The sequence below is a fragment of the Electrona antarctica genome, assembly GCF_951216825.1.
Source record: "Electrona antarctica genome assembly, chromosome: 13".
Classification (NCBI taxonomy): Eukaryota; Metazoa; Chordata; class Actinopteri; order Myctophiformes; family Myctophidae; genus Electrona; species Electrona antarctica.
The window spans coordinates 48,108,424-48,129,467 of NC_136794.1; the positions used below are offsets into that span (position 1 = coordinate 48,108,424).

Genomic DNA, 21,044 nt, shown 5'->3' on the forward strand with positions numbered 1-21,044 from the left:
ATCACAATGTGACTGCCTACCACCTTCTCCTGACCCATTGTCCGTAAGAGAATATCTGACTTTCGTCCCGAGAGGTTCAGACGTTTCATGAGCCCTTCTGTACAGAAAGTAGCCGAGCTTCCAGGATCAAGAAAGGCATAAGTGACCACTGTTTTATGACCCTTCTTAGACTTCACTCGAACCGGAAGTATAGCAAGTGTGCACTCACTATCTCCGGCCCCAGTAAGACCGCTGGACTGGACTGAGATCAAAGCACTTTCATCTGCTGTTCTCTTTTCGCCTTTGGCTTGCATAGAATCTTCCCAGTCTTTGGAATAGATGTGCAGCATGCTGGGATGTTTCATACCGCACACCTTGCACACCAGGCGTTTGCGACATTGTTTGCTTCGGTGCCCAGTGCACATGCAGCCAAAACACACCCCTTTTTCTTTCAAGAAGAACATCTTATCGCTGTGTGTCTTCCTTTCCAATAAGGAACACATGTCCAATGTATGACCTGCTCCACAAAGCAAGCAAACTTCAGGTGAGCTCCTCTCTCTCTTCCATTTAGTGTCCTTGTCCCCTTCGACTGCAGCGACAGTGGTCGCAAAGCTACTTCCCCTGGGCTTAGAAAAGGACTGGGGTTTAGTAGTTCTCGATACTGCCGGGGAAGAATCCTGTAAGTCTCCAAACAGGGGGTCGCTTGCAATTTTCACCTGCCATTCGATGAATTCAACGATGTCACAAAAGGTGGCTCTGCGGTGGTTCGTCTCCTGCAAACTGCAAGCGACATCTCTCCACTTATCCCTGAGCTTGTAGGGCAACTTCTTGATAACAGTCTGCATGTTAGCAGGAACATCTAGCTCGTATGTGGATGCAAACTCTCCCAGAGCATTGAAGCAGGACCGCAGCAAGAAGCTGTAAGATTGAAGCGCGTTCACGTCCTCAGACTTTAGCGCTGGCCACAAGAAGACCTTGTCCATGTATGCCGAGGTGATCTTCAATGAGTTGCCAAAGTGTTCTTGCAATAAGGATTTGGCCTTGGCATAGCCATTTTCGGAAGACATATGATGACAGCTCCGAACCATGTCTCTGGGCTTCCCTTTGGTATACTGTTCGAGAAAGTACAAGCAGTCCTTGGCGCTGCGAGTCTTCTCCTCAATGCAGTGCTCAAAGGCTCTCATAAACGTTTGGTATTCCAAAGGATCACCGTCAAAGGCTGCAATGTCACGGCGCGGGAGAAAGAACAACGACTGCTGTTCAGCCAGCAAAGAGGTTATCTGGTTTTGTTTTTCCAAAACAGAGATCAGCTGACCATGACTGGCGCTGCCTTGCGCTAAAGGTGCAGAATGTTGTGACTGCAGCTGCGGCTGGGGATGTACTTGAGGGTTATGCCCTCCACTTTGTTGCACCCTAACCATCTCTGGCCTTGGCTGAGGCTGGTCTACTGCAGCTTGAGACTGTAGCCCCATGTTCTTCACCTTAGGTCGAGAATCCAATAAAGGTGGACGCGATACTGGCTGCTTAGGCCTAGCGTCAAGAAAATGTGAACGTGACTGTGGTTCACGTGCTGAAGCATGCTGAGATGGATGCCTCCCTGACACAGGCACAAAGGTCTCAGCATCAGCATCAAACATCGGAAACCTTTCTTTCCTTTTCTCAACGTAGGAGTTCGTCCTATCTGCCCTACTGGCTGCAGCACCAGACACTCGAGAGCTGCCAGAAACCCTCAAGACACTTATTTTAGCTGCAGATGCTGCTATCTCCGTCTCCAACTCTAGCTGCTCTTTCTTCCTTTTGAGCTGCGCCTCTTGCTCTTCCAGAGCCTGTTTGTCCTTGAGCATCTTCTGGCGAGCGAGAAGAGCTGCCAAGTCTGCTTCTGCCATTATGCGTGCAGATGCAGTAGATGAGGCGGTGGTACTAATGGACCTACACTTACTACCTGCAGTGCTCCTTTCCCTTGATGATTCAACTGCAACATTTGAAATGCTATCATCAGGGTTAATGTCATCAATGACTGAGGCTCCCACCTCATCCTCATGGCCTTCTGAAACATAAGTAACATCATCGTTATTTACTTTATTATTCAATGTGTCAACATGAGGTGTGTGTGACTGAGTAACTTCCTGTAACTGAGCTGCACTTTGAAGTGGGCCATTTATTTCTGAGAGCCATTTATTTGCATTTTCAATGAAAATAACTTTACGTTTGTGTACGTTCAAAAACCAAGTATTTTGTCTCTCTTGTTCTTCCGGAGGAAGTAATGGGATGACAGAATCATGCAGATGGCTCGCTTCATCGTACAGTGCAGATACAGTGTGAAGATTAAATTGAACAGTTTTTGCATTGTCAGTGTTTTGCATAAGGTCAGTAATTGCTTTTACAAGACCTTCAATTTTGTTAACCTTAGCCTGTCGTTCCTTTTGAAGTTGTTCCATTTTGTTTACTAATGCCTTGGCAGTGAGCTTTGATTGCCTTTTCGGTTCATTTGTACTGGCATTAGAACCTGGCCTTGATGGATTTGATTCCATTTCAAATTTGCGTTAAATGAATCAAAAATACAAAATCCTTCGTCCAACTCAAAAGTCAGCATATACACGTTGCACAGTGACAGCCCTAAATAGTATGCATGTGTGTGAATGTAAATGTAGTCAGCTATTGTTCCCCTCTAAACTTCCTACTTAATCTAAACTATCAATGCAGACCCTATGTCTTCAGCATGTAACGATGGGTATTTATGTGCCTATATATCTCGATTAAGAGACGGCACTCCCGGGCCACCCGATCCACGGGTATTAGAAAGCGGGCCGACCCGTTCATGCACAAGAAAAACAAAAAACAATAGCCATACAGCCGGAGCTATAGGCTAATGCCGCTTCACCTATAGGGGAACAATAGAATGCGTGTGTGTGTGTGTGTGTGTGTGTGTGTGTGTGTGTGTGTGTGTGTGTGTGTGTGTGTGTGTGTGTGTGTGTGTGTGTGTGTGTGACAGCTGTTTGGGCTATGCCGCTATGCGTGCGTGTAACGTGCCAAATGGACTCGATAACGAATGAATTAGACAAACGATAAAAGGAGTACAACATATACTGCCGTGGTGCGCATCCATGCACGTTCCGTTGTTTAAGCTTTAAGCGCCGTGGGAAACCAGGTAGGCTAAACTCCAACTTCCCGACACCAACACTTCAGAATGATACAGTTTGTTGACAATGTTGTGGCTGATAATTTCCATTTAAATTATTCAACCGGCAGGCTAAACATGGGAGATAAACCAATCTGTATGACGCGCCATCAAACACAATGATAAAATGATTCATAGAAACGAGCTCATAAGTTTAAAATGTTTATAGTATTTCAGTGCACCAAATATCACAATACAATTAATAAATATATATGTAATAAATATGTGCAAAGAATCCAAAACTATTAAACAGTGAGCAAAACAAACGTGAATGAATCAATATACTAAAGTGCGAGTGCGGTCAACAAAATATACGTATCCTCCCAGCTCACCCTGCCTCCAAGTTCCAACAGCCTTAGAGTGAGCTGGTACAGATACCCATATTTGTCAACTCCAAGTGGCCACCCACAGAGACGCTCCCACCAATAATGGAGCGTCAATGCGGTGCCCACACCCATCACCAACCAAGTGAAAGTTCCTATACCTAAGCACTCTTTGGCTCCTACAATGACTAAAACTAAGACTAAATGTGCTGATAATTTCGCCCAACAAAAAAAAAACTAGACTATTCTAGGAAGGGGACTAGTGGACAAAGAGATCCAGTATAAAACACTAAAACATTCCAGGTGACTAAAATGTGACTAAAACTAAATGAAAACCATTCAAGAGACTACGACTAAAAACTAAAATCAAAATTTGCTGCCAAAAACAACACTGATTGAAGGTCATGTCGGGGGTCATTCTTCGTGCGGTCCATAATCCTGGCCGGTTGCGGTCAGAGAGTCCAGATGCAGCCAGAGGCCTCCTTCGGCACGCAGGACCACCTGAGGCAGACGACGCGCTGCGCCTCCTCCTCCTCCTGACGCTGCCCCCCCGGCCCCGGGGTCTGCAGGGTTCACGCCCGGGGTCAGACGGAACCTGAGCAAGGTCAAGGCCACCACGACACGCAGCTCTGCTATGGCAAACTTTTGGCCAATACAGTTCCTATAATATTGAGAGACACACAGACGCACGCACACACGTTACATATAGGGTGAGTTGGAATGGAATAAATCTGTGTTTATTAATGAACTAGAGCGGTGCTGCGGTGCCCATAGAGCGTCGCAGTCCCGCCCCCTACCATGGCCCAGGAAATGATTCTCTGTTCATTTTCCTCATAGACATTTCAGAAAGTATTTATTTAAAGACGTTTACGCCGCGGACAAAGACAATGTTAATCATGACAACAAACACAATTTTTCGGGCCAAACAAAGAATTAGAAAGTAGAAAAAAACGGCAGGTTACAACACTTTGTCCAAAATATTGTGTGTGTTGTCATGATTTGTCACAACTCGAGTTGGCTTCGTACGACGCTTAAAAGGTCTTTAAATAAATACTTTTTGAAATGTCTATGGGGAAAATGCATTGTGATTCATTTCCTGGGCCTGGCGTCGTCATGAAAGGGGGCGGGACTGCGACGCTCTATTGGACACTGGCCTACTTGGAACGATATTTTAGTCATTATTACTGATGCTAGATAAAACCAGGCTTGTTTCCATTCCATGCCAGCTTGGAAAACCAACAATGGTGGACATTGTAAACAAAGTGGAAATGCAAATTTGGAACTGAAGACTGAAGAGAGGGAGGAATTATACAAAGTAGGGTGACATTGATGACATCACGACGAGGACAAAATTAGTTCAGCTGTTCCTGAGAGCAATTTCCATTAAAGCACCCATATGATATGAAAGCCTGATTGTTCAAAATTGGTTGTTCAACACATATATGGGAGCCCCAAAAACACAAAAGAAATTGAAAAAGTTGAATTTCATGTTATAGGTCCTTTAAGTGACTTCACTGTACCTGGGGCCAGTAGAGAAGGGGATGAAGGCGTGGGGATTGCGCCCCCTTGAGTTGGCAGGGTCAAAACGCAGAGGATCAAACTCCTGAGACACAGAGCATAACATAAGCTTCACACATTATTTATCAATATTGATCTGCTATTATCATCAATATGCTCACTATCAGAATAGAGGGTATGCGCGTGACATCATCATCAAACCAGGAAGTTATGCAGGAACGCCTACTGAGTGGCAAAAAACTACTTTCTGGCCTTGACAGCCCATACATCCACACAGAAAAGTCATATCTGATTGCATTAAACAACATTAAACAATGTTAAACTCACTTTGCCTGTTGCTTTGCCACTCGATGTGCCATTCACTTTAAGCATGCGCATACTCTCTATAGTGGTTCACACTTAAAAAATTAAAATAAAAAATAGCAAGAGAAGAGGAAATCCTTGTACCTTTGGGTTTGTCCAGATGATTGGGTTGTGGTGAGTTCCATAAATACTGACCAGAACGATGGTGCCTGCAGAGGGGTCACACAAAAACTGCTTTGTAAAATTCTGTTAACAGAGTCCTCCAGAGGTTGTTTCTGTTAACAGAGTCCTCCAGAGGTTGTTTCTGTTAACAGAGTCCTCCAGAGGTTGTTTCTGTTAACAGAGTCCTCCAGAGGTTGTTTCTGTTAACAGAGACCTGAGTCCAGAGGTTGTTTCTGTTAACAGAGTCCTCCAGAGGTTGTTTCTGTTAACAGAGTCCTCCAGAGGTTGTTTCTGTTAACAGAGACCTGAGTCCAGAGGTTGTTTCTGTTAACAGAGTCCTCCAGAGGTTGTTTCTGTTAACAGAGTCCTCCAGAGGTTGTTTCTGTTAACAGAGTCCTCCAGATAGTTAGGTAAAGTTAGCTTAAGTTGTGGCAAATCTGCAAAAAAAAATGCTTACCACTAGCTTTTTTCTCAGATGTGTTCATAAAGGTGTCTACTATCACAGAATTTATTTTTCCAACCCAACTCCCTTGGGAAACTTTGTGACAGCTGCTGAAAGTTGGGGTACCATTACCAACCAGGCAAATAATTCCAAATTTCATTATACTTAAAATAGCATGTGATGTGTCAAACTAGGGTGTTTTCATGATGCTGAATCCATTCCAAGCATGAGTTTTGCACGAAAATACTCCTTGGGCTAAATTCGGCCATAGCCCAAATGTGCTGACCTCATCACATTAACGGCTATGGGCATTTTTAGGCAAAGGAGTGTTTTTTGTGCAAAACTAATGCTTGCAATGGATTCAGAATCTTGAAAACCCCCTAGTTTGACATGTCACATGCTACTTAAAGTATAATGACATTTGGAATTATTTGCCTTATATTGGTTGATAATGGTACCCCAACTTTCAGCAGCTGTCACAAAGTTTCCCAAGAAAGCTAGTGGTAAGCATTTTTTTGCAGATTTGCCACAACTTAACAAGCTAACTTTACCTAACTAAGAGGATGTTTACTTGCCTATTTTAGCTGAATGTTCACACACTTATGACCCTAGTTTCCATCAGGGCTGATCATAAGTTAAACACATAAAGACTATGACTGTTTGGGTTAATTTTGGTTCCATTTAAACACACTCAGAGATAAATTAACACTCAGAATTAATGTCGTGCGTGCCAATGTTAAGCCAGCTCCTTGACTAGGCAATGGAAAGTGTGTGTTCTTTTGTTTGTTTGTGGTTGTACTTTAACCCATTCAGAACGGGAACCCCTTTTGGTGTTTTAAGCATTATGTTATACTTTAGCTATTGAAAAATAGCAGTTCTACAAGCTCATAGCGTGCCACCGAGTGGCGCGCTACGAGCTTGTAGGTCTGCTATTTTTGAAAAATCGTGAAAATGCGGCACAAATCTTTGAATATATATTCTTTCAGAAGACTTTTTTTTAATTTCGACGTCAGGCCTAAATGGGTTGACCTACTGACTCACCTGCCAGTGAGGAGCCCCCACCGGGAGGACGTAGGTGCATTCGAACTCCCAGGCTTTTGTCTTGCATTGTTGTTGTTTTTTATCCTGTAGGCCTACAACACTTTGGCCGAAGACTTTGTTTTGATTTGAATGAAAGTGTTGATTGATGATGATGATATTGTCGCAGTGTAGGCTACTGTGTACCCTGTTGCAGGTTCATGCTCTGGCTATATAGAGTGTTGCAGTCCCGCCCCCTACCAGGGCCCAGGAAATGATTCCCCGTTCATTTTCCTCACAGACATTTCAAAAAGTATTTATTTAAAGACCTTTTAAGCCTCGTACAAAGCCAACTCGAGTTGTGACAAATCATGACAAGAAACACAATTTTTCGGGCCGAACAAATAATTAGAAAGAAGAAGAAAACGGCAGGTTACAGCACTTTTTGTGTTGTTTTTCAGGGGTTGAGAACCCCTGCTGTAACTCACCGTGGGGTATGGTCCTGTCGCCGGGCAGATTCATGTCCTGGCTGTACTGTCTGGTCACTGCGCTGATGGGGGAGTGCAGTCTGAGGCTCTCCCTGATGCACATGGTGGTGAAGGGAAGGCTGGAGAGGTCGTCCCTACGCACGCACGCACGCGCGCGCGCGCGCGCGCGCGCGCGCGCGCGCGCGCGCACACGCACACACACACACACACACACACACACACACACACACACACACACACACACACACACACACACACACACACACACACACACACACACACACACACACACACACACACACACACACACACACACACACAGGAGGCCTTAGCTATGTTTCACCAGTTTCAATTGAAACGGGCCTCCACCCTCAGGGGGGCCTCCAAGCTCCAACTGACCGTCAGTCATCATTCAACTGAACTCTCCGCCACTCTTGGCCCTCTCTCTCTCTCTCTCTCGCGCTCGCTGCCTTGCTCTCTCCCACGATGTTAAGTTACACTTATTTCCTGTTAATAACCTGGGTAAAATGTGCGGTATTGGGAGGTAAAGGGGAGACACTTTATTGTGAAGGGGCGACAGGATCAGGAGAGGTGTTGTTGCTGCGTAATTGTCGAGAGTAATGGCTGTGCGCGATATAGAACAGTCCAAACGATTTGTATCAATACGGCTGTATCAACAGAATATGTGATAGATATATACGCACGCACGCACGCACGCACGCACGCACGCACGCACGCACGCACACACACACTTAAAGTCTATACGATTCCCAAGAGCTCTCTCCATAGAGTATATATATAATAGAGACTGAACTGGCGCGAAGCTCCGCCCCCCCAGCTATTCATGTCAGTGGAAGTTGCTCAGTGGCGTTTTGAAGCACCCGGAAGACTGCCGGAAGTACCGTCTGAGAACGTCTACTTCCGCATTTGACCACCACATTTTGGTGGTCAAATGCGGAAGTGCAACCGAGCGCTCAATGTTAAAGCCCAGCTGCACGGGGTTTCCCGGTCATGAATCCACGGGTCCGCCTGTAGTCCCTCCTCCTACCACTAGGGAGGAGAGCTTCAACGTTGGAAAGCCTGCCTGCCCCCTTGGCTCTCTCTCTACTATGCATCCTGCTGTTTCTCACCACTGTATTTCCTGTTCCTGTCGTCCGCTCAACAGCTCAGTGACTTCCTGTCTGCATCTGTCTTGATAATGGGCGTGACATGCCAAGTTATACAGCGTCCAGCAGATGGCGCTGGAGGTTGTATCATGACCTGAACACGGAGAGAAAGAGAGAGGTTATTTTTTGAGTGGTGCAACCACTCCCTTAGGGAGCTATGTGTGTGGGTGGGTGGGTGCGTCTGAGCACGAAAACAGCATGGTTGTTTTTCACCACCTGTGTGCAACCTAACACACACACAAACACACACAATACTCACACACAAAACATCGGGAGCAATTGGGGGTTCAGAGTCTTGCTCAAGGACACTTCGACACTAACTGTGGGGGGAGCCCGGGTTCGAACTTGGAACCTTGCGGTTGCCATCCGGTCACTCTACCCCTGAGCCACTGCCGACCAACCAACCAGGGCCCAGTATGCAAATATGGGGCGGGACATTGCAAAAATAATCCTAATACTGTTGTTTTCGTTGACTAAAACTAAGACGAAAAATGTTCGTCGACTACCTTTTTCCACTGACGAAAAATATATTAACAATTTCGTCAACAAATGAAAACTAGACTAAAAGGAAGGGACTAGTGGACAAGAGATCCAGTAAGTCATTTTACAGTTGGTTGCTTGCTGAAAATAGCCGATCGCGACATGTTGTGAGCTTGTAGATCGGCTATTTTCAGCAAGTGTAAAAACAGTCATTACGACGGCATCAAGGCCCACCAAAATAAATTTTAGCCGACTACATCAACTGTAGATTTAGTCGACTAAAATCCTATGATATTTAGTCGACTAAAACTAGACTAACACTAAGACATTCCAGGTGACTAAAATGTGACTAAAACTAAATGAAAACTATTCAAGAGACTGACAAAATGTGCTGCCAAAAACAACACTAATATCCACGCAGTGATGCTAGGACCGCTACGCGAGGCTGATCATCACCACCACTGACCTGCAAACATGAAGGTGTCGGCTTCAGCCTGGATCTCTGCATCCGTTAGGCCCACACCCGCATCATCCTGACACGCACGCATACACGCACACACATTTAATCTATTTAGACCTGAGACCAGATTCTACAAATGTCTTCTATAAACCTGACAGTTTTCTGAAAAACCCATGTTTCTATATCAGTGCTTCTCAAACATCATCATGTCAAGGACTCCCAATTGTAATTGGCCGCCGACCCCCATCTGAAAATATGTTGTTCCAGGGACATCCCCAGAAGCAAAGATTTGAGTTAAAAACGTTTGCTCTGAAAGAATATATTCAAAGATTTGCACCACATTTTCACGATTTTTCAAAAATAGCAGACCTACAAGCTCATAGCGCGGCACCGAGTGCCGCGCTATGAGCTTGTAGATCTGCTATTTTTCAATAGCTAAAGTATAACATAATGCTTATAAGACCAAAAGGGGTTCCCGCCCAAAATGGGTTAATCACTTAAACCCCTCTATTCTTGACAAAACAGACTTTTTACTGTTTTTACACATTTATAATCAGAGAGTGCAAAGGTTACAATGTAATCTAGATAGCTATAGTTAGTTAGACAGATGGTTAATTCATAATTTCTAGAAATGTAGTGGGTAAAAAGTACAATAGTTGTCTTTGAAACGTAGTGGAGTAGTTGAAGTCACAAGTATTCAAAAATAATAGCAATACTCAAGTAAAGTACAGATACATGGTTACTGTCCAGACCTCCTACTGTACCTACTGTACCTCCTACTGTACCTCTGCCATCAGCACTATGTCAATGAAATCCTTCTTTCTGTGCGCTGTTGTTGCATGCTCATCTTCTGTCTCTGTCTCCCTCCGGTGGTTGATAATGGCGCGACGCTGCTGGACTATACCCCTGGTGAACCTGCAAAAATAAATGACAAACCAGTGTCCATTTCGTTGAATAAAACTATGGCGAAAACCTTTTCGCCCAGACGAAAAGACCCAGACGAAAACTAAATAAAAACGAAATAAAATCTAAGCTATGATTACGAAAACTAAAGACTAAATATTGACAATTTCACCAACAAACTAGACTAAAATGTTTGGGAAGAATGTAGTGGAGAAGAGATACAGTAGATCGTACATGTTTTACAAGTGTACAATGTGATATAGTATATCATGCATGTTTTACCCGTGAACAATGTCGGCTGCCTTTCTGAATCGTTGTCCCTGCTCAGACCTCCAGTAGATCCAGTCGCAGTGGTGCAGAATCCTCTGGCGCCGTTCGATAATCAGCTCACCGAGCTCCTCTATGGCAGACACATACTCACAGGAAGACCCCTGCTCCGCTCCCTGCACTGGCTCCCGGTCGCTGCCCGCACAGAATACAAAACTCTGATGCTGGCATTCAAAGCAACCAAAGGTATGGCTCCCCCATATCTTGCAAGCATGATTGAACCCTACAAACCCTCCCGCGCACTCAGATCAGATGATTGAACCCTACAAACCCTCCCGCGCACTCAGATCAGATGATTGAACCCTACAAACCCTCCCGCGCACTCAGATCAGATGATTGAACCCTACAAACCCTCCCGCACACTCAGATCAGCCAACGCAGGGAAGCTGGAAGTACCCTCACGTCCCAAACTCTTCTCCCTTCTGGCCCCAAAACTGTGGAATGCACTCCCCGTTGCAATCAGAACTGCAGCATCACTCCCAATCTTCCGCCGTAGTCTGAAAACCCACCTTTTCAGACTCCATCATGGCCCATAGCACTTACCCTACCCCCTTAGATAGCACTTTTTAGACTTAGATAGCATTTGAAACAGACTTATAGACAGCACAATAATTGCATTGTATGTAGTCATAGCACTTCATAGTACATATGTATAGCATAGTATAGTATATATGTATAGTTTATATGTTTAGTGTCATCATATAGATATGTTCTAGTTACGTTCTTAGCTTACGCATGTTTCATGATAAATGCATTTTATATATGTGATGTATCCCCATGCTTTTTGTTCTTGCCTAATGTAAATCGCTCTGGATTAAGAGCGTCTGCTAAATGCCTAAATTGTAAATTGTAAGACCTGCATACACACACATACATACACACACACACACACACACACATACACACATCATGTCAAATCTGTGTCATTGAAATGTTGCTTTAGTTGCAGTGGTGGAAAGTAACTAAGTACTTTTACTTAAGTACTGTACTTAAGTACAATTTTGAGGTATTTGTACTTTACTTGAGTATTTCCAATTTCCAGTACTTTTACTTCTACATCCACTACATCTCAGAGCCAAAATTTGTACTTTTACTCCACTACAATTATTTGAAAACTTTTTTACATTAACCACTTCAACCCTATACAAGCTCACAATGCATTGCGTTGCGACGCAATGGGTAAATTGGGTAGAGCTTGTAGATCTGCTATTTTCAATAGATTTTGTACACATTTTGAACTTGTGAAATGGCACATTCTGCACAATGAGTACTTTTACTTTTAGTACTTTAAGTACATTTTGATGCCGATACTTTTGTACTTTTACTCCAGTACATTTTCAATTCCGTACTTTTACTTGTAACAAAGTAGTTTTAAATTGCAGTATTGGTACTTTTACTTAAGTAAAACAATTGAGTTATTTTTTCCACCACTGTTTAGTTGACATTATGTACGGTTCAACTGTGCACCTTCAACCATCATATGAAGGGTTGGGCATGGCTAACAATCAAGTGCCAATTTGTTCATGATGCTTCATAAATATCACACCTGTGTGAAGAAGTGAGGGGCGCTCTTATCATCTTATCATCATACATACATACATCATCTCATTCCGACCAAGGATCATATATTATAGGATATAACAGAATAGAATCAGTGTCCTTACTCCTCCTGACAGTTGCTGTTGTAGCTAAAGGCACATTTCAGCAAACTGTCCAGGGTCATCAGACTGACGTGATGAAACATCTCCATGTTGTTACTGCCTTCTGCCAGCAGGCGGCGCCACTTAGCCTAGAGAGAGAGAGAGAGAGAGAGAGAGAGAGAGAGAGAGAGAGAGAGAGAGAGAGGGAGAGGGAGAGGGAGAGAGAGAGAGAGAGACAGAGACAGAGAGAGACAGAGACAGAGAGAGACAGAGAGAGACAGAGACAGAGACAGAGAGAGAGAGATTTGTTTTCCCTGCCTGTAATGGTAATGGCATAAGAGGATATGTTTCATGTAACATTCAGGAGGAGTAAACATGAAACATGAAGAGAAGTAAGAAAAGAAAGGAGAAACAAAAGGGAAAAACATTGTTTTCCCTGCCTGTAATTCCATGCCCAAAACAAGGAGGCCAGTTAATATTAATTAATTGGAGGAAGATAACAAGTGTCTATTATCTACAGTCAGTGTTGATCTAAAATCAGATTGAAGAAAACAAAACAAAACAAAACAAAACAAAACAAAACAAAACAAAACAAAACAAAACAAAACAAAACAAAACAAAACAAAACAAAACAAAACAAAACAAAACAAAACAAAACAAAACATGCATTTTGAGGTTAAATGTGAAAGGGGTGGCAGTTGTCAAGCACAAATGGCCCCGTTCACTGTTGCGTGCAGATGGTTGGCACAGTGTTCTCAGTGTTCAGTTACGAAACAGTCTGACCACAGAGGAAGCAGAGAAACGCCAGCATTCCACAAGTAGCCTATCTGATCATCTGATACGTGGCCCTGTGAGTTCTCATCACAGCATTACTTCTAGTTCTAGTTCTAACACGCTCAGAGATTAAAATAGGGTGCATTTTGCATCCCAAAACGCAGTTTATAGGCCTGACCTCGATATTAAAAAAAAAAAATTCTAAATCCTCCAGTTTTCTGAAATAAATATTTTCACGATTTTTCAAAAATAGCAGACCTACAAGCTCGTAGCGCGCCACTCGGTGGCGCGCTACGAGCTTGTAGATCTGCTATTTTTCAATAGCTAAATTATAACATAGAACACCAAAAGGGGTTCCCGTCCAAAATGGGTTAAGGGACGCAATAAAACAACGACCTCTGCATCCACGCAATGCACTACTGTACTACTGTACTGTTTTTTTATTTGATTTTATTTTGCTAGCTTTAGTTATAATAATAATTTTCTTCTTCTGTTTTCTACATGAATACAACCACATTGTAGCCATATAAAATTAAATGGGAGTTAAATGCTGCAATTTGTAAAAATGGCAAAATATGACTCGATGAAGTGGGACTCATAAAATGTCCCTGGGACTCATTCTAAAAGACCATCCCTGCATCCCGGGACTCATTACATTGAAAACCTATTTACATCACTGCATGCTTTTAGCCCAAGAAGACAAAAACCATGACTTTCAAATGTGTAGACAGAGCTTTTACAAAGCTTTAGCTACTGGAAAGGCAAGCTAACATCATGTTTAATAGAAAGGCAGATATACGCTTAGTTATAAAAAAAAAAAATCACACCCGTGTGAACTGAGTGGTGTAAGGTCTTATATAGCCTGATCAGCTGTGGTCTGACGTAATGTCTGACGTAATGAAATCACACCCGGGTGAACTGGGTGACCGTAGCAACCATGCTCATTTTGTCTGCACAGACAGACTAACAAAGCCAGTTGTAGGAGTGGTTTACACCACTCAAAAATAGTGTGTGTGTGTGTGTGTGTGTGTGTGTGTGTGTGTGTGTGTGTGTGTGTGTGTGTGTGTGTGTGTGTGTGTGTGTGTGTGTGTGTGTGTGTGTGTGTGTGTGTGTGTTGATGTGTTCTTGTCCTACTATTCATGCAAGACCACTAAAGAGATTTTAGACATACAGTTAAGGCTCATTCATAGTCTGGATTTTCGGTGGTGAGGTGACCACCAAACTACAACATGACGTCACGAGCCGCGGTGAAGAGCAAACCACCAACTCCCCAGCCCTTAAGGCTCATTCATAGTCTGGATTTTCGGTGGTGAGGTGACCACCGCTCCGGTGGTGAGGTGACCACCGCTCCGGTGGTGAGGTGACCACCGCTCCGGTGGTGAGGTGACCACCGGAGCTGAAATAACGTTGTGCGGTGGTGACGAGTAGAAACAGAGAGAAGGGCTGGGGCGGTGGCGGTGGCGGTGGTTTGCTCTTCACCGCGGCTCAGTGACGTCATGTTGTAGTTCAGTGGTCACCTCACCACCGAAAATCCAGACTATGAATGAGCCCTTAATCTCTCTGTTTTTACTCACCACCGCTCAACGTTATTTCAGCTCCGGTGGTCAGCTCACCACCGGAGCGGTGGTCACCTCACCACCGGAGCGGTGGTCACCTCACCACCGCAGCGGTGGTCACCACACCACCGGAGCGGTGGTCACCACACCACCGGAGCGGTGGTCACCTCACCACCGCAGCGGTGGTCACCACACCACCGGAGTGGTGGTCACCTCACCACCGGAGCAGTGGTCACCTCACCACCGAAACTCCAGACTATGAATGAGCCTTCATAAGTCATCAAATTGCAGACATTATGTTGCATTGTCAAAAATGGAAAGAAAAGGTACAGTCAGCAACGGTTAGTATAGGGTTAGCTGTTAGTGCTCTCAATTACACTTCATGCGCGTTCATGTGTGTGAGTGCATGCGTGCACTCGACGTGCACGTGTATGTGTGTGTGTGTGTGTATGTGTCTTACATGCAGTGTGTTAGTGGAGGTGTTAAACACAGTGGTGTAGTTCTTCAGTGTGTGTGTGTGTGTGTGTATGTCTTACATGCAGTGTGTTAGTGGAGGTGTTAAACACAGTGGTGTAGTTCTTCAGTGTGTGTATGTGTGTATGTGTCTTACATGCAGTGTGTTAGTGGAGGTGTTAAACACAGTGGTGTAGTTCTTCAGTGTGTGTGTGTGTGTGTATGTGTCTTACATGCAGTGTGTTAGTGGAGGTGTTAAACACAGTGGTGTAGTTCTTCAGTGTGTGTGTGTGTGTGTATGTGTCTTACATGCAGTGTGTTAGTGGAGGTGTTAAACACAGTGGTGTAGTTCTTCAGAACGTCTTCAGAACGTGTATGTGTGTGTGTGTGTGTGTGTGTGTGTGTCTTACATGCAGTGTGTTAGTGGAGGTGTTAAACACAGTGCTGTAGTTCTTCAGTGTGTGTGTGTGTGTGTATGTGTCTTACATGCAGTGTGTTAGTGGAGGTGTTAAACACAGTGGTGTAGTTCTTCAGTGTGTGTATGTGTGTATGTGTCTTACATGCAGTGTGTTAGTGGAGGTGTTAAACACAGTGGTGTAGTTCTTCAGAACGTCTTCAGAACGTGTATGTGTGTGTGTGTGTGTGTGTGTGTGTGTCTTACATGCAGTGTGTTAGTGGAGGTGTTAAACACAGTGCTGTAGTTCTTCAGAACGTGTATGTGTGTGTGTGTATGTGTCTTACATGCAGTGTGTTAGTGGAGGTGTTAAACACAGTGGTGTAGTTCTTCAGTGTGTGTGTGTGTGTGTATGTGTCTTACATGCAGTGTGTTAGTGGAGGTGTTAAACACAGTGGTGTAGTTCTTCAGAACGTCAAAATGGAACGCCGGCGTTAACAGACGTCTCCTACGAGACCACTCCTCTCCGTTGCTTAGCAACAGACTCTGTCCTGGAAGAGGCCGTTTAATAGAGATCAGATTCTAAAAATGTCTTCTACATCCTGACAGTTTTCTGAAAAAGCTATGTTTCTATGTCAGTCGTTCACATTTTCATGTCAAGGACCCCCAAAAATATATGTAATTGGCCGCCGGCCCCCATCTGAAAATATGTTGTTCCAGGGACCCCCCCCCCCCCCCCCCCCCCCCAGAAGCAAAGATTTGAGTTAAAAACGTTGTCTGAAAGAATATATATTCAAACATTTGGGCCACATTTTCACGAATTTTCAGAAATAGCAGACCTACAAGCTCGTAGCGCGGCACTCGGTGCCGCGCTATGAGCTTGTAGATCTGCTATTTTCCAATAGCTAAAGTATAACATAATGCTTAAAACACCAAAAGGGGTTCCCGCCCAAAATGGATTTTTCAGATGGGGTGCCACGGTGGACCCCCATCTGAAGAAAGATATTTCAAAACATTTCAAAAATATTTTCATGCAACGGACCCGGACGGACCCCAATACAGATTTGTCTTGTTATAATACTGTATATTATATATATGTTTTTAAATCGACGAACTACCATTCCCTATGGAGACACAAAGGGCTGTATTTTGCGTGTCTTAAGTACCAGGTCTTATTACTTATAACTTAAGACCTGGAGGCGTGATCAATGCCATTTGGCTATTCTGAGTGGCCAAAGAGCATTGACCACGCCTCCAGGTCTTAAGTTAAGTAATACGACCTGGTACTTAAGACACGCAAAATACAGCCCAAAGAGTCTCCTCAAATTATTGGCTTAAGAATGTGAAGAAAACAAAAAACAAAATATCCATGAATTCAAGTCTCCATGGGGTGAGTACCAGTAATCGATTAGGAAGATTTTGGGGGTGTACTATCCCTTTAACCACTTAAACCCTATACTTAGTAGAAGGGGGTTCCTCAGGGCTCTACACTAGTAATGCCAGTGTTTCCCTCTAGTAAACAGCCGATCTACAAGCTTGCATTGCGGTGCAAAACTAGAGATTGGCTGTTCCTGTGATCATGAACTCACCGAGCCACGGGCGCAGGAAGCCATAAAACAACTCGTCCTTCACAGTAATGGAGGCTGCGTGAAGCAAAGGGACGATGGAAGGGGAGAGATAACAGAAATAACATTAATCAGTGTATTTATGTGAACATCTGTGTACACTGTGTTGTGTGTGTGTTAGGGCATTAAGCAACTAGTCGACTAGTTTACTAGTCGACTAGTTTACTAGTCGACTAGTAAATCCACTAGTCGACCTTGTTGGTACTAGTTGACTAGTTGATAAGAAAAATAAATGTTTTTGTAGGCCTCAAGATCAGGTAGATTATAGTTATAGTCACCAATGTACAGTTTTTAAATGTACAAATATATATATATATATTTTTACATATAGGTAGTTAAACAACTAGTCGACTAGTCGACTAGTAAACTAGGCAACTAGTCAACTAGTAAAAATGACTAGAAGTGAATGTGTGTGTGTGTGTGTGTGTGTGTGTGTGTGTGTGTGTGTGTGCGTGCGTGCGTGCGTGCGTGCGTGCGTGCGTGCGTGCGTGCGTGCGTGCGTGCGTGTGCACTCATACCCGAGGCCATCAGCAGGGGCTTGGTGAAGTCAGGGTGGAACACTCGGACCATGTGGTAGAACGGACCCAGGAACCAGGAGCACGAGTGTCTGTACGTCTCCACCAGAGCATCCACCTCCTGGAGACCCTCCTCTGTGTTCTTCATCTGTCATGCACACACACGCACGCACGCACGCACGCACGCACGCACGCACGCACGCACCCACACACGCACGCACGCACGCAACGCACGCACGCACGCACCCACGCACGCACGCACGCACGCACGCACGCACGCACGCACGCACGCACGCACGCACGCACGCACGCGACAAAATGGCGTCAATAAGGACAATGTGAGGACAGTGTTGCAACATAATCCTGTTTCTAATGTTCTGTGGAAACAGAGTCACAGTCATGTGTCAAGATTCTGTGTGAAACACATTTCACTCGAAAATACTGCAAGTGCGTTATGAAAGGATGTGTGTGTGTGTGTGTGTGTGTGTGTGTGTGTGTGTGTGTGTGTGTGTGTGTGTGTGTGTGTGTGTGTGTGTGTGTGTGTGTGTGTGTGTGGTGCGTGCGTGCATGCTAGTCACCTGTCCCAGGTGTCCGAGCAGCCAGGAGTGTGTGGGGGGGGTGCTGAAACAGGACAGCCTGTGGGTGAACCAGGCGTGCCGGGCCAACAGCCGGGCCACACAGAGGACCAGCGCACACAGCAGGCCCGCAGCCAGCACACCCACCACCTGCACAGAACGGTCCATGTTTCACAGCACATTTTCATTTAGTTTTAGTCTTTTGAATACATTTCCATTTAGTTAGTAGACACATTTTACTCATCTGAAATGTTTTCGTGTTAGTCTATTTTTCTTTTTTTTAAGTTTTTTTTTTGTGGCTTTCGCCTTTATTTTTTATTTATTTTTTTAGTCGACTACGGTACATACACAGATTTTAGTTGACTAAAATTTTATTTTCGTATAATGGCTGATTTTAGACTTTGTTGCATGCTGAAAATAGGGTGAGCTTGTAGATCTGCTATTTTCAGCATCAACCAAGCATGAAATGACTTGTCTTTTAGTTCTACCGGATCTCTTGTCCACTATTTTTTTTTTGTTGACGAAATCCTCAAGATAGGGTGAGAAGTTCAGTCACACGAGAGAGACTCGGAGTAGAACCGCTGCTCCTTCGCCTGGAAAGGAGTCAGCTGAGGTGGTTCGGGCATCTGGTTAGGATGCCTCTCGGGCGCCTCCCTAGGGAGGTCCTCGACACACGTCCCACTGGGAGGAGACCCCGGGGCAGACCAAGGATCACGTCCCACTGGGAGGAGACCCGGGGGCAGACCAAGGCGCAGTTGGGAGGAAACACATCGACTCACTGGCCTTGGAACGTCTCGGGATCCCCCAGGAGGAAGTCACTAATGTTGCTCTGGAGAGGGAAGTCTGGAGCACTCTGGTGGAGCTGTTGCCTCCGCGACCCGACTACGGATAAGCGGTTGAAGATGGATGGATGGATGGATCATAGCTTAGTTTTTATTTTGTTTTCCTCAGTGAAAAAAGGTAGTTTTTCGTCATAGCTTTAGTGGACAAAATACTAACCTGAGAGAGGCAGGCAGCCTGCAGGAGGGAGCTGGGAAGCATCAGGGAGGAGAGGAGACCCCCGAACCCTCCTAAGAGGTTGATCTTCATAGGGATGGAGGAGAGAAACAGACAGTTAGAATGAGGAGGAGAGGAGACCCCCGAACCCTCCTAAGAGGTTGATCTTCATAGGGATGGAGGAGACAGACAGACAGTTAGAATGAGGAGGAGAGGAGACCCCCGAACCCTCCTAAGAGGTTGATCTTCATAGGGATGGAGGAGACAGACAGACAGTTAGAATGAGGAGGAGAGGAGACCCCCGAACCCTCCTAAGAGGTTGATCTTCATAGGGATGGAGGAGACAGACAGACAGTTAGAATGAGGAGGAGAGGAGACCCCCGAACCCTCCTAAGAGGTTGATCTTCATAGGGATGGAGGAGACAGACAGACAGTTAGAATGAGGAGGAGAGGAGACCCCCGAACCCTCCTAAGAGGTTGATCTTCATAGGGATGGAGGAGACAGACAGACAGTTAGAATGAGGAGGAGAGGAGACCCCCGAACCCTCCTAAGAGGTTGATCTTCATAGGGATGGAGGAGACAGACAGACAGTTAGAATGAGGAGGAGAGGAGACCCCCGAACCCTCCTAAGAGGTTGATCTTCATAGGGATGGAGGAGACAGACAGACAGTTAGAATGAGGAGGAGAGGAGACCCCCGAACCCTCCTAAGAGGTTGATCTTCATAGGGATGGAGGAGACAGACAGACAGTTAGAATGAGGAGGAGAGGAGACCCCCGAACCCTCCTAAGAGGTTGATCTTCATAGGGATGGAGGAGACAGACAGACAGTTAGAATGAGGAGGAGAGGAGACCCCCGAACCCTCCTAAGAGGTTGATCTTCATAGGGATGGAGGAGACAGACAGACAGTTAGAATGAGGAGGAGAGGAGACCCCCGAACCCTCCTAAGAGGTTGATCTTCATAGGGATGGAGGAGACAGACAGACAGTTAGAATGAGGAGGAGAGGAGACCCCCGAACCCTCCTAAGAGGTTGATCTTCATAGGGATGGAGGAGACAGACAGACAGTTAGAATGAGGAGGAGAGGAGACCCCCGAACCCTCCTAAGATGTTGATCTTCATAGGGATGGAGGAGACAGACAGACAGTTAGAATGAGGAGGAGAGGAGACCCCCGAACCCTCCTAAGAGGTTGATCTTCATAGGGATGGAGGAGACAGACAGACAGTTAGAATGAGGAGGAGAGGAGACCCCCGAACCCTCCTAAGAGGTTGATCTTCATAGGGATGGAGGAGACAGACAGACAGTTAGAATGAGGAGGAGAGGAGACCCCCGAACCCTCCTAAGAGGTTGATCTTCATAGGGATGGAGGAGACAGACAGACAGTTAGAATGAGGAGGAGAGGAGACCCCCGAACCCTCCTAAGAGGTTGATCTTCATAGGGATGGAGGAGACAGACAGACAGTTAGAATGAGGAGGAGAGGAGACCCCCGAACCCTCCTAAGAGGTTGATCTTCATAGGGATGGAGGAGACAGACAGACAGTTAGAATGAGGAGGAGAGGAGACCCCCGAACCCTCCTAAGAGGTTGATCTTCATAGGGATAGAGGAGACAGACAGACAGTTAGAATGAGGAGGAGAGGAGACCCCCGCACCCTCCTAAGAGGTTGATCTTCATAGGGATGGAGGAGACAGACAGACAGTTAGAATGAGGAGGAGAGGAGACCCCCGCACCCTCCTAAGAGGTTGATCTTCATAGGGATGGAGGAGACAGA

The 21,044-nt window shown here is 45.2% G+C and overlaps 1 protein-coding gene across 1 annotated transcript; it reads right to left on the minus strand.

Annotated features, from left to right (window-relative positions):
* Window positions 1-3,894: 3,894 nt before the first annotated feature.
* On the minus strand, window positions 3,895-19,333 carry cyp4f3 (cytochrome P450, family 4, subfamily F, polypeptide 3; the record flags this gene model as incomplete). The annotated part of the gene is made up of 14 exons (XM_079517845.1): window positions 19,278-19,333; window positions 18,282-18,428; window positions 17,707-17,851; window positions 17,153-17,206; window positions 15,987-16,114; window positions 12,411-12,535; window positions 10,702-10,881; window positions 10,302-10,431; window positions 9,523-9,589; window positions 8,541-8,670; window positions 7,411-7,544; window positions 5,446-5,510; window positions 5,001-5,083; window positions 3,895-4,141 (listed from the first exon to the last, which is right to left on the minus strand). The coding sequence occupies exons 1-14, from the start codon at window positions 19,317-19,319 to the stop codon at window positions 3,895-3,897; spliced, it is 1,677 nt and encodes a 558-aa protein (XP_079373971.1). The 5' UTR covers window positions 19,320-19,333.
* Window positions 19,334-21,044: the final 1,711 nt, after the last annotated feature.